At 38.1% G+C, this 14360-nt stretch overlaps 1 protein-coding gene across 9 annotated transcripts in view; it reads left to right on the top strand.

Annotated features, from left to right (window-relative positions):
* The window catches only part of LOC132395819 (protein phosphatase PTC7 homolog), a 143415-nt gene that overhangs the window by 82688 nt on the left and 46367 nt on the right, over positions 1–14360 (top strand). The window contains exons 5-6 of one of the 9 annotated variants that reach the window (XR_009512758.1): positions 1135–1238; positions 7403–7523. The exons of 3 other annotated variants lie outside the window; for them this stretch is intronic. Coding sequence is in view for 3 of the 6 variants with exons in the window: in XM_059972905.1 (XP_059828888.1) it covers positions 7403–7819 (417 nt within the window). In the remaining 3 variants the exon portion in view is untranslated. 5 more of the 9 variants (XR_009512757.1, XR_009512759.1, XM_059972907.1 and 2 more) reach the window with 5 other exon arrangements.

Below are 14360 nucleotides of genomic sequence, written 5' to 3'. Positions count from 1 at the left end.
ACATTATGAGTTTTCATATTATGCGACAGCTGCGAGGAATGTATCCCCCGCATATAACGAGGATAGGGTGTATAGTATTAATGATAAGACTCTTGGCAGTGAGGGGGATCAGAGGGATTTTGGGGTCCGAGTCCATAGGACGCTCAGAGCAGCTGTGCAGGTTGACTCTGTAGTTAAGAAGGCATACGGTGTATTGGCCTTCATCGATCGTGGAATTGAATGTAGGAGCTGAGAGGTAATGTTGCAGCTATATAGGACCCTGGTCAGACCCCACTCGGAGTACTGTGCTCAGTTCTGATCGCCTCACTACAGGAAGGATGTGGAAGCCGTAGAAAGGGTGCAGAGCAGATTTACAAGGATGTTGCCTGGATTGGGGAGCATGTCTTATGAGGATAGGTTGAGTGAACTCGGCCTTTTCTCCTTGGAGTGACGGAGGATGAGAGGTGACCTGATAGAGGTGTATAAGATGTTGAGAGGCATTGATCGTGTGGATAGTCAGGGGCTTTTTCCCAGGGCTGAAATGGTTGCCACAAGAGGACACAGGTTTAAGGTGCTGGGGAATAGGTAAAGAGGAGATGTCAGGGATAAGTTTTTTACTCAGAGTGGTGAGAGCATGGATTGGGCTGCTGGCAAAGGTGGTGGAGGCGGATATGATAGGGTCTTTTAAGAGACTTTTGGACAGGTACATTGAGCTTAGAAACATAGAGGGCTACAGGTTTCCCCCGCTATCCGAAGGTAGAGCGTTCCTATGAAACAGTTTGTAAGCCGAAATGTCATAAAGTGAAGAAGAAATTATCATTAATTTATATGGGAAAAACTTTTGAGCGTTCCCAGACCCAAAAAAACCTACCAAATCATACCAAATAACACATAAAACCTAAAATAACACAAACATATAGTAAAAGCAGGAATGATATGATAAAGACTCAGCTATATAAAGTAGAATTATTGTATGTATGGTGTAGTTTCACTTACCAAAATCGGGAAGACAGCGAGCCAAAATCGATTTGGAGAAAAAAATACACGCATACGCACATACACTCATGCGTACACAACTGCCTGCACAACGCTTCACGGTCATGATAGTCTTCTTTGGGGTAAACACACACATAAAGTGGGTGTCTTTTTTTGTAGAAGCGAAAATCCTCTGGTTATCGAAAACAGGTACTAATGTAGGTCTTTCGTAACAGCAAGCTGTTGTAAAGTGAATGTTCGAAAAACGGTGGTCATCTGTATAGGTAAGTCTAGTAATTTCTAGGGCAGGGACATGTTTGGCACAACCTTGTGGGCCGAAGGGCCTGTATTGTGCTGGTTTTCTGTGTTCTATGATTATGATTATGAAAGAAAAGCTCAAATATTTTGGCCACATCATGAGAAGGTATGATTCCATGGAAAAGACTCATGTTAGGTAAAACAGAAGGTAAAAGAGGGAGAGGATGACAGAGGCTATGATGGATAGATAATATTTCTCAGACAATGCATATGACCTTGGGGGATCTTGGGGAGGCAGTTTCCAACAAGAAACGTGGTGTGCAAGAATTCAGGAGGTCACAAAGAGTTGGACTCCACGACTGAACAACAACAGACTAACCTCAGTGGTTGAGATAGTGTTGGAGTCTGTTATTAAGGATGAGGTTTCAAGGTACTTAGAGACTAATGATAAAATAAGTCAAAGTCAGCATGGTTTCTGTGAAGGGAAATCTTGCCTGACCATTCTGTTGGAGTTCCTCGAGGAAGTAACATGCGGGGTGGACAGAAGAGAAGCAGTGGATGTCATTTACTTGGATTTTCAGAAGGCATTTGATAAGGTGTCACACATGAGGCTACTTAACAGGATAAAATCCCATGGCATTACAGGAAAGATACTGGCATAGATAGAGGAATGGCTGACAGGCAGGAGGCAACAAGTGGGAATAAGCGAAGTATTTTTTGATTGGATTCCAGTGACCAGTGGTGTTCCTCAGGGACCAATACCTTTAACATTGTTTGTCATTGATTTGGGTAATGGAGTTGATGGCTCTGTGGCAAAGTTTGCAGATGATATGAAGATAGGTAGAGGGGTAGGCAGTGCAGAGGAAGCAATGCAATTGCAGTAGGACTTAGACAAATTGGAAGAATGAGGAAGAAAGTGGCAGTTGGAATACAGTGTTGGGAAATGCATGATGATGCATTTTGGTAAAAGGAAGAATAGTGCAGACTATTATCTAAATGGGGAGAAGTTTCAAACTTCAGAGGTGCAGAAGGATTTAGGAATCCTCATGCAAGACTCCCAGAAGGTTAATTTTCAGGTTGAGTGTATGGTAAAGAAGGCAAATGCAATGTTGACATTTACTTCAAGGGGAGTAGAATATAAAAGGAGATAATGCTGAGCCTTTATTAGACACTAGTCAGGTTGCACTTGGAGTATTGTCAACAGGTTTGGACCCCATATCTCAGAAAGGGTGTGTCAGCCATTGGAGAGAGTCCAGAGGATGTTCTCGAGGATGATCCTAGGAATGAAGGGGTTAACCTTTGAGGAGCATTTGGCACCCTTGGGCCTGTATTCTCTGAAATTTAGAACAATATGGGGGATCTCATTGAAATCTACTGACTGTTGAAAGGATTATATAGAGTGGATATGGAGAGGATGTTTCCTATAGAGTGAGTATCCAGAACTAGAGGGTACAGCCTCACAATTTAGGGGCAACCTTTTAAAACAGGGGTTAGGAAGAATTTTTTAGACAAAGAGTAGTGCACTTGTGGAATGCTCTGCCACGGACTGCAGTGGAGGTCAAGTCCATGAGTATATTTAAGGTGGAAGTTGATTGTTTCCTGTTCGGTCAGGGCATCAAAGGAAGCAGGTGTATGAAGTTGGATGGGATCAGCCGTTATGGAATGGCAGAATAGATGCAATGGGCTGAATGGCCTGCTTCTGCTCCCATGTTTGATAGTTTTATGGTCTTATCCCTCAGTCACCTATGTTCCGAGGGATAAAGTTCTAGCCTGTTCAATCTCTCCCTATAATTCATGCCCTCCAGTCCGGCAATATTCATATATATCTCTTTCAACACTTTCCAGCTGAGTGACATCTTTACTTATACAACTTTAAAATAACACCTCAACTCCCTTACTCAGTGCACACCAAATGCTATCTTCATCAACATGGCTTTCAACCTAGGATGTTGTGCCAAAGGAATTAAATTAATAATTAAAAACCTAACTAATCTAGTCCCTCTGCTGCACAAATCCATATCCTTCCATTCACTGAATATTCAACTAGCTATCTAAAAGTCATTCATGTTTGCTGTCACTTCAATCCCTGGCAGCATTCCAGGCACCCACCCACTCACTACAAACAAAAGCTTGTTCTGCTCATTTCCTTTGAACTCACCTGATTTGCATGCCTCCAGTATTAGAAATTTCTGATTCTGAATGGCACAGTTCTTGAGGAGACATTGGATTGTGTAGCAAGAGAAAGATTTCAAAAGAAGCGAGCGGGGCAGTGTTGACATTCTGCATGCCAGAGTTCCTGATGAGAGGTTTGATTGTGCATAATTGGGCACTGGGCAAAGATCAACAAAAAGGAGTTAGGTTTATCAGAGCAGCCATTGCATGAGTGGGCCAGTGTTAGAGTGGGGAGCTGAGGCTTTGGCTTATAAAGGCTTCAATGGAAGCTGTAGGTATATTTTCATTTAATTTTTCTCATTTCTTTCTTACTGCACCTTTAGAGCAGTGTGAATGCCATGCAGAATATGCTCCTATTCTGGGATGTAGGCAAGCAGGGAGACCTCCTGTGTCCCTGACAATGCAAAAAGTGCATCCAGCTGCACTTTATTTTAGACTTTGTTAAGGAATTGGAACTGGAGCTGGATGAATTCCAGACTATTCCAGTGGCTGAGAAGTTGATCAGCTACACATTACGAATTTGGTTTCAATTTCGTAAATTTTTTGGTTTGAATAAATTTATTTTATCATGTCCTATAATATCTAATTATTTTTTTCGGCCTTCATCTGTGGATCAAGCTTTTCTTTTATGGAAAACAAAAGGTATAACATGTTTTCATGATCTGTTTCTGGATGATAACATTATGTCCTTTGAACAGCCATCTAATAAATATAATTTACCTAAAATCCATTTTTTTAGATATTTGCAAGTTAGAAATTTTTTGTATAATGAGTTACAGTCTTTTTCGAAAGAATGTCCATTGGACATTACAGATAAAATTTTAGCCCTTAATCCTTATCAAAAGGGTTTAGTAGCCATCATTTATAAGATGATCATGAATTTACAGTTAGATGTATCAGAAAAAATTAAGAAGGAATGGCAAGAAGAGTTGCATTGTCTTGTATCTACTGAGCAATGGGAAATAATTTTTATTATTGGTAAATTCGTCCTCTCTTTGTGCTAAACATGCCCTAATACAATTTAAGGTTGTACTTAGAGCTCATATGTCTAAGGATAAACTGGCTCGATTTTATTCTCATCTTAACTCAACCTGCGATAGATGTCATTCTGATGTTGCTTCATTGACTCATATGTTCTGGTCTTGTCCTTGTTTACAAAATTATTGGAAAGATATTTCCAGTATTATTTCAAGAGTTTTAAATATTAATTTTCAACCGCATCCTCTTACTGCAATTTTAGGTTTACCAATGACGGATAATAATCGTTTATCCGCTTCATCTCAATGAATGATTGCATTTGTTACATTAATGGCTAGAAGATCTATTTTATTGAATTGGAAAGAAATTAATCCTCCAACCGTATTTCAGTGGTTTTCTCAAACTATTTCTTGTTTGAGTTTAGAAATAATTAGAAGTGTGGTTTTTGAACCTTCAGTTAAATTTGAAGAAACTTGGAGACCTTTTATTCAACATTTTCACATGAGTTGAATTGTCTTTTCCTAAACCTTACTTATATTATCCTTAATCAATTGGATGGAGGTTTGGAATTATTGGCACTACTGTATACGTACTTAATATTATTCAATTGCCCATGTTGGTTAGTGTTTTTTTTTTGTTTTTTTTCTCTTTTTTTGGGAGGTTTTTCTTTTTTTTTCTTTTTTTACTTCTTTGTTCATTAATGTTCTGAGTTTGAGAGGTTATATATTTTTATTATATATCTGAATGTCTATTTAAACTATTAATTATGTACTCTCAAACATTTTGTATTCATGTTTCATTTATGTTTGTTTAAAACTAATAAAAAGATTTAAAAAGAAAGAGAAGTTGATCAGCAGGTGATCAAGAGGTCGGTAACCAGTGGTGTGCCTCAGGGATCTGTTCAGGGACCCCTTCTCTTTGTGAGTTTTATAAATGACCTGGATGAGGAAGTGCAGGGATGGGTTAGTAAATACAGTATGTAAATACAAATGGCAAGACTCTTGGCAGTGTGGAGGATCAGAGGGATCTTGGAGTCCAAATCCATAGGACCCTCTAAGCTGCCGCACAGGTTGCCTATGTGTTTAGAAGACGTACGGTGTATTGGCCTTCATCAACCGTGGGACTGAGTTTGAGAGCCACGAAGTAATGTTGCAGCTATTTAGGACCCTGGTCAGACCCCACTTGGAGTCCTGTGCCCAGTTCTGGCCACCTCACTACAGGAAGGATGTGGAAACTATAGAAAGGGTGCAGAGGAGATTTACAAAGATGTTGCCTGAATTGGGGAGCATGTCTTATGAGAATAGGTTGAGTGAACTCTGCCTTATCTCTTTGGAGCGAAGGAGATTGAGAGGTGACCTGATAGAGCTGTGTAAGATAATGAGAGGCATTGATCGTGTTGATAGTCAGAGGCTTTTTCCCAGGGCTGAGATGGGTAACACAGGAGGGGAATTTTAAGGTGCTTGGAAGTAAGTACAGAGGAGATGTTAGTGGCGAGTTTTTTACACAGAGGGTGGTGAGTGCAAGGAATGGGCTGCTGGCGATGGTGGTGGAGGCGGATATGATAGGATCTTTTCAGAGACTCCTAGATAGGTATGTGGAGCTTAGAGGGCTATGGGTAACCCTAGGTAATTCCTAAAATAAGTACATGTTTGGCACAGCATCGTGGGCTGAAGGGCCTGTATTGTGCTGTAGGTTTTCCATATCTTTCTATACAGGGAGGTAGTTACACTCAAGATGCAGGACACAGGTAACTGGATGACTGTCAGGAGGGGGAAAGGAGTACCCTTGGGCTGTTCCCCTCAACAGCAGGTATACCACTTTAGATACTATTGGGGGAGGTGACCTAGGAAGGGAAAGCCACAGCAGTCAGGTCTCTTGCGCTGAGTCTGGCTTTATGGCTCCAAAGGGAAGGAGGGAGAAGAGGCAAGCTGTAGCGATAGGGGATTCATTGGTTAGGGGGACAGTGGGTTCTGTGGATGAGAACAAAATTCCTGGAAGGTATGTAGTCTTCCCAATCCCAGGATCAGGGATATCCTGGATTGAGTCCACAGTATTAAGTGGGAGGGTGAGCAGCCAGAGATTGGATTGATGTTTGGACTGGTGACATGGGTAGGAAGGGTGATGAAGTCCTGCAAAGGGAATTAAGTTAACGGACAGGACCTCCAGGGTTGTGACCTCAGGACTGCTACCCTGCCACATGTCAGTGAGGTCAGAAAAAGGAAGATCATACAGTTTAGGAGATGGTGCAGGAGGGAGGGCTTCAGAATTTTGGATCATTGGGCTCTCTTCCAGGGAAGATGGGACCTGTACAAAAGGGACATTTTGCACCTGAACTGTAGGGGACTAACATCCTTGCAGGAAGGTTTGCTAGTGTTATTTGAGACGATTTAAACTGGAGTTGAAGGGTATGGGAGCCAGAATGTCAGAGCAGAGAGTAGAGTGGTTTTTTTTGGAAAGATGTTGTTAATCGTATAACAAAGTCAGGAATCAAAAGATTGAGCTTGGTGGGACTAATGTTATGAGTTGTGTATATTTCAATGTAAAGAGTATCATAGGAAAGGCGAATGAGCTTAGGGCATGGATCAGCATGTGGAATTATGAGCAGTTATTTGAAAACAACCCAAAACCACTGAGACTGTACCTGGGTAATGACAATTGTCAGACTCCCATTTTGCAGCGAATGGAGTGAGATGCGTTTTCATCGCAGCTGCACTTTTTATATCTTACATTCCACTGATAGATTCATTTTAAGTTTGAAGATTCATTATTTTTGTTGAAGGATTTATGACTTAACTACAATGGCAGGAAGTTGATCCAGTATTGAATTGAGAAGCGGCAAGACCTTCCTCAAACAGAACAAATAAAGAAATTGGAGGAACCTGTAACTTTAGCAGAAATACTTTCTTCAATACAAGATATGAAATTTGAATTTGGTTCACTTAACACTAAGATTGATAAACTGATGGATGTTAATGGAAAGTTTGAAAAATCCATTTTTACTGTTCAAGAATCTTTGAAGAATTTGGATTTTCAATTTCAGATGCTCAAACCGACTACCCATCGAATTGAGGGGAAACAGGAATTATTCAGGCACACTATTAATGAACAAGAATTGAAGATGTCATCTATGGAAAAGAAAATTAATGAAGTCACTTTGGAATTATCAAGAACGAAGAAAAAAAAGATTGATTTAGACAGCAGAGCACGCCAGAGGAATTTACGCATATTGGGTTTGCCTGAAAATGCTGAAACTGGTGACCTGTTAAAGTCCTTCTCAGATATGTTGCATTCACTTTTTAGTGAGATTCTTGAAGCGCACCCTGTACTTGATAGAGTGCATAGATCCCGAGATTTCGACACTCAACTGAATTACGTCCACAACCACTCATACTTTGCTTGCATTATTTTACAACCAAAGAAGCTATGCTCCAAGAGGCAAGAAAAAGAGGAAAGCTAGTCTACAATTCAACAGAAATTCGTATAGAGGAAGGCTTTGCTCCTGAGATTTTTGCCGAAAGAAGGAAATACCAGGAATTGATGATTGAATTGTATAAAAGAAAATGTCGCCCATCCCTCCATTATCCAGCACATCTGATAATTTTTCCACCTGACTCTCAGCCACAAAAGATTCGTTCTCTAGATGAAGGGTGGGAATTTATTAAGAGCTTTAAATCAATGCCAATTGTAACTTGAATAGGTAATTCTGAGCTGGGAGATGTTTATAGATGACTTGAGGAAAGTCTGTTCTATGCTTTATGGATGTCTGTACAGGACTTGGCTTATTTAATTTTTTTCTTTATTTATTAATAATTAGTATATATCTATAGTTACTTTGAAGAAAACCTAACATTCCGCACAGGACCTGGTTTGATTTAATTTTTTTTCTCGCTTGTCTTAATACTAATATAGCTTTGGGTTTGTATAGCTTTTTTTAATATGATTTGTAAGTTTTTTAAAAAAACCAGTCGTAATATATTATTTGCTTGGATTTATTCTTTTTTGAATGCATGATTAATATACTTTAGATGAATTTAAGATGGCCGTCGCCAGTTACATTTTAACTATTGTTAGACATAACATTACAGTATTTGAAATTTGTTCATCTCTTTTATTATGTCTAAAATCGGCGGGGTAAACAAAACGTTGTTAATACAGCTGCAAAATGGAGGTTGGGGTCAAGGGTCATTAGGTTTAGCATGTGACCTTCCTATTGGGTCACTACTCAGGCTTCGGGGGAGAGAGGTGATGCTATTAGAGTAGTTTTTTTTCTCGACTGGGCAATTATGAGAGGTTACCTTTTCTATCAATTATGTTGTCACTTCTGGTCAAGTCAGTGCTGTTTTTTTCCTTTGGATTTAGTTTGTACTTGCGCAATAGCTTTCTTTATAAAACTTTAAATTAAATCTTAAACATGGATGCTAATAAAATTAATATACTTTGGAATTTGAACGGCATGATTATCCTATTAAGTGTAAAAAGATTTTTAAGAAATTAAAAGCACTTCATGCGGATATTATTTTTGCATAATAAACTCGTGTATGGAGACAGGATGAAGATCACTTTTTTAATTTCTGGAAGGGACTTTCATATCACTCTTTATCAACAAGTAAAGTTAGAGGGGTATCTATTTTTGTTAACTCTAAAATCCCTTTTGTACATTTTAATACTGTTACTGATTTGATTGGAAGATATTTAATTGTCACTGATCTATTACGTAGTCTAAAGGTAGCTTTGGTGTGTGTTTATGCACCTAATTCAGACAGTCCTAAATTTTTTAAGAAGCTTTTTTCTGAGCTCCCAAATCCAAATGAATATAAGTTGATTATGGGCAGTGACTTTAACTGTTGTCTTAATCTGGCGATTGACAGGTCATCAACCAATCCGTTGCTTCCTAATAAAGCGGCGACCTGTATTAATTCTTTTCTATTAGAATATGGCCCGGTCGATATCTGGAGAGATAAACACCCTAATGACAAAGATTTTTCTTAGAATTGATTATTTTTTTCTAGATGCACAGTTGTTGTATTCTGTTGCTGAGTGTGCGTATGACGTCATTGCGCTGTTGGATCACGCACCTATGAAATTAACTCTGAAGCTCCCTGATAATATTTTGAAAATGTCACAGTGGAGATTGAATCCTGTATTGTTAAAGGATCCAGCTTTTGTTAGTTTTATTAAGGAGCAAATTTCTTTATTTTTTGAACTTAATACAACTGAAGGTATGTCAAATTTGGTTATATGGGATACGATGAAATCCTTGCTTAGGGGACAGATAATTTCATATTCAGCAGGTTTAAGAAGGAAAACCAAAGTGGATCTTTTAGTGATTACTAATAAAATTAGAGAGCTAGATAAAGCGTATTCAGTAAGACCTAGTGAAGATCTATGTATAAGGAAAGGGTTGAACTCCAAACACAATATGATCTGCTTTTGACCTTCCCCATTGAGCAGCAAATTTTCAAATCTAAAAGTCAATTTTATATACATGATGATTAATCAGGTAAATTGCTGGCCGGTCAGTTAAAGGCAATATGGTAAGAAGACAGATTTTGAAAGTATGTAGACCAGATAGAACTGAAACATTAGACCCTAATGAAATTAATAAGATATTAAGATATAAGATAAGATATTTATGGATTTCTATTCTAATCTTTATAAATCTGAATTTTCTGATAATTCTATTATTGTGAATAGATTCTTTTTTAATTGATTTTTTTTATGCATTTTCTACAACACTACAAAAAAAACCCCAAGAATGAAATAGGAAATTAATACAGTGCAAGATAAACATACAATTGTAAAATAATACAGAATGTAATAATTGAAAAAGCACCCAAATTGAAGTTGTGTAAAGTTAGTATCCACCCCCACCCCCGCAAGAAAAAAAACTCCAGACCAACCAGAACAAAATGTAGGAAATGTAAATCAGAACATTCAAACCCCCAAAACTGTAGATACAATTAAAAATAGAAGATAATAATGCCTACTACCAAAAAAAAGCTGAAAGCAAGGGACTGAAAAAGAAACTCAGTCAAAAGGAAAGTTATGAAAATACTCAATAAAAGGTCCCCAGACCTTATGAAACTTTATGTCCGAATTAAGAATTGAGTAATGAATTTTTTTCCAGACCTAAACAGGACATAATATCGTTAAGTCATTGAGCGTGCGTGGGTGGGGCAACATCTCTCCATCTAAGAAGAATTAGACATCTAGCCGGGAGAGAAGCAAAAGATAATATTTGACGTTTAGTCAAACTCAGACGTATATCTGTCTCAGCCAAGAAACCAAAAAGAACAATTAAAGGGTTAGGTTCTAAGTGGCAATTCAGAATACAGGATAAAGTTAAGAAAACATCCCTCCAAAATTTCTCTAGACTAGGACAGGTCCAGTACATATGAATGAGAGAAGCCTCGCCACTTTTGCATTTATCACAAAGAGGACTAATATTAGGATAAAATCGAGATAATTTAGATTTGGACATATGAGTCTTATGAACAATCTTAAACTGTAAAAGACAGTGGCGAGCACAAAGTGAAGTTGAGTTAACTGACTTGAGAATTGAGTCCCAAACCTCATCAGATAAAGGGATATTTAAGTCATGCTCCCAAGCCATTCTGTTTTTATCCAAAGGGGTGCGACGAAAGGATACTAATTTATCACGAATAAAAGATAGTAAACCTTTACACAATGGATTAATTGAAAGAAACAAGTCCATAGCATTTTTCTCGGGCATCTCAGGGAAGTTGGGTAATAAAGGATTAATGAAGTGTCTAATTTGGAGATACCTAAAGAAATGGGCATTAGGTAGATTATTATGATCAAATACCTTTTAATATTGCTAAAAATTATTTTACCTATCTTGGTATTAAAATTACTAAAAATTTTAAAGATTTATATAAATATAATTTTCTTCCTCTAATTGAAAATACATAACAAATGCTTTTTAAATGGTCGCCTATGACGATGTCGTTAATTGGTCGAATAAATGCTATAAAAATGGCAATTTTACCAAAATTTTTATATACGTTTCAAGCTGTTCCATCCTTTGTCCCGAAAATGTTTTTTGATAGAATAGATTCTATGATCCTGTTGTGGCGACCCATTTCCCAGCGCACTCGAACCAGCTCACAAATTGGCACGCGCCGGCATTGAGGCCGGTCCCAAAGAAGGCGCCAAGCCTGCTTCACCAGCAAAGGGAAGAGCCTGCGCGCAGGATGGGACTGTGACTAGCATTCCCGCCCGGGGAGGGTGGGATCAGGAAGGCTTTAAAGCAAGGCCGCGAAGTTTGAATAAACCTCTTTTGTAACTGCAGCTCACTGACTCCGTGTCGTTATTGCAGCGCTGCGTGTTGCACACTGCTACACTGTCATATATCTGGAATAATAAGAGTTCTAGAGTGAGTAAACCTTTATTTCAACAATTAAAAAAAGATGGAGGCTTAGTGTTACAAAACTTTAGATTTTAGTACTGGGGAATTAATATTCGATATATTACTTATAGATAATCAGGACTGTCCTTCATGGTTGGACTCAGAGGAGAGCTCGGTGAGGGGGTTTTCTTTGGTTTCTTTACTGGGAGCTCCTCTTCCTGTTTTGTTTTCTAGGATGGGTAGACAAGATCCTAGTCCCATTGTTAGACATACATTAAAAATTTGCTTTCAGTTTCACAGATTTTTTTGACTTAAATAACTTTGTTCTTTCTAGTAATATCCATCTTAACAGTTTTTTTTAAACCATCAATTTTGGATAAGGCCTTTTTAACATGGAAAACTAATGGAATAAAAACTTTTTTAGATTTGTTTTTAGAGGATTGTTTAATGTCTTTTTCTCAGCTAGTGGATAAATATGATATACCTAATGCACAATTTTTTAAGATATTTACAAGTTGGGAATTTTTTTATGTGATTTGTTGCCGAATTACCCATTTGCTCATTTACCAAATATGATAGATGCTATTTTTCAGCTTAAACCATTTCAAGAAGGATTGATAGCTATTATATATAAACGGCTAATGAATTTATGAATGTCTAATGATAGGTTAAACGTGCTTGGGAATTGGAACTTCAGGAGTCACTTTCAGATGATCAATGGAATAAAATTTATCATTTAGTTAACAATTCATCTACCTGCGCCCGTCACTCCTTGATTCAGCTCAAGGTCAAAAGATAAACTAGCGGATATTTTTTCGAATACAAGTCCCACCTGTGACAGATGCAACACTGAGGTGGCTACCTTCACTCATTAGTTTTGGTCCTGTATAAAGTTAAATAATTTTTGGAGAGATGTTTTTAGAACGTTATCAGAAGTCATAGGTTTGGACCTACAACCTAGTTCACTTACGGCAGTCTTTGGGATTATTCCAAAGGAAGCAGGAAATGTCCCTGATTCCGCTCAACGTATGATAGTGCTTTCAACTTTATTGGCTAGGAGAGCTATTTTGTTGTATTGGAAGGATCCTAATCCACCTGTTTGTTTTTCTGGCTCTCCTCCATTATGTTGTGTTTAAGTTTGGAAAAAATTAGAAGTCGGACATTTGATGCATCTTTTAAATTTCAACTGACTTGGCAACCTTTTATTCAATATTTTCATATGATCTAATTTTTCTTTCTCTTACTTTTTTAGGTAATTTTTTTTCTCCGCGAAGTTTTAGATTTGACTAGAAGGATTTTTCCTTTTTTTAAAATATATCCTAAAATGGACTGCCCAGTCCCCCTTTTTTTTTGTTTTAGGTTAGTTTAGTGAGTTTTTTTTTTCTTTCTCCACAATAGAAATTTTGAGTTTTTTTTCTATGAATTGTTAAGAGGAGTTGTGGTTCCTTTTACATATTAGCTCAATATTATACTGTACATGATTTTGACAATGTATATTCCTTTATTTGTACTTTTATTGAAATATGTATTTGAGATAACTTCTCCTCTGACTTGTATTTATCCTTATTCTTTTAAATCAATAATAAAAGATTGAAAATGAAATGACACTTGTGATGAGTTTCCAAATTGAAAAAGGTAGTATCTTTTATTCTGAAACCAGCAAAAACGAATGATCATGTAGCAAAAAAAATCTAATGGATCTAAATTAGAAATGTAACGGTCTAATTACCAGTCAGATAGTTATATTGGACCATAAGATATTTTGACATTCTGGGTGAGAGCTTGGTCGACAGCCCGCCCCTGCATTTCTAATGACCAGTACTGTTTATTGTTCTTGTGTTAAAATACTTTTACAGAATTATGGTGTGAAGTTCCAGTTTGTTTATTGTTACATTCTAGCTTGGGTTATACAGTTACTTGCTTGTGCATTTGTGGGTCACCCTAACTGTAACCGGGGTGTGTGATGGTCACCTCCCTGTCTGTGTCAGACTGGGTGGGTTCACTCTCTGGGTCATGGTGCCCGGTCTGTTTTGTGTCTATCACAATAAAACTGTTGCTGAGTGAAAGAGCTTCCTCATCTGTCATTATGGACCAAATGCTCGCCACAATATAGTAGCAGAATTAGGCCATTTGGCACATCAAATCTGCTCTGCTGTTTCTGCATAGCTGATCCAGTTTTCCTCTCGGTCCCAATCTCCTGCCTTCTCCCTATATCCCTTCATGCCCTGACCGATCAAGAATCTATTAGCGATACTAAGCTGTATGAAACACCTTTTTACTGGGCATCTCTAGAGATGCAGCTTGTTAGTGCCTCACTAACAGCCATTGGGCTCAGCATTGAGAATCCACTTTTCTCAGACTCCATACATCTAAGGTAGATTTAGAAACATAGAAATCTACAACACATTACAGGCCCTTCAGCCCACAATATTGTGCCGACCATGTAACCTACTCTAGAAATTGCCTAGACTTTCCCTACCGCATAGCCCTCTATTTTTCTAAGCTCCATCTACCTATCTAAGAGGCTCTTAAAAGACCCTAGTGTTTCCGCTTCTACCACCTTTACTGGCAGTGCATTCCATGCACCCGCCACTCTTTGTGTGGAAGAGCTTACCTCTGACAGCCCCCT

This window comes from Hypanus sabinus, chromosome 6, assembly GCF_030144855.1.
Source record: "Hypanus sabinus isolate sHypSab1 chromosome 6, sHypSab1.hap1, whole genome shotgun sequence".
In the NCBI taxonomy this organism is placed as follows: Eukaryota; Metazoa; Chordata; class Chondrichthyes; order Myliobatiformes; family Dasyatidae; genus Hypanus; species Hypanus sabinus.
Note: the sequence above shows the minus strand (reverse complement) of the source record. Positions and strands in the feature narration are given on the sequence as shown.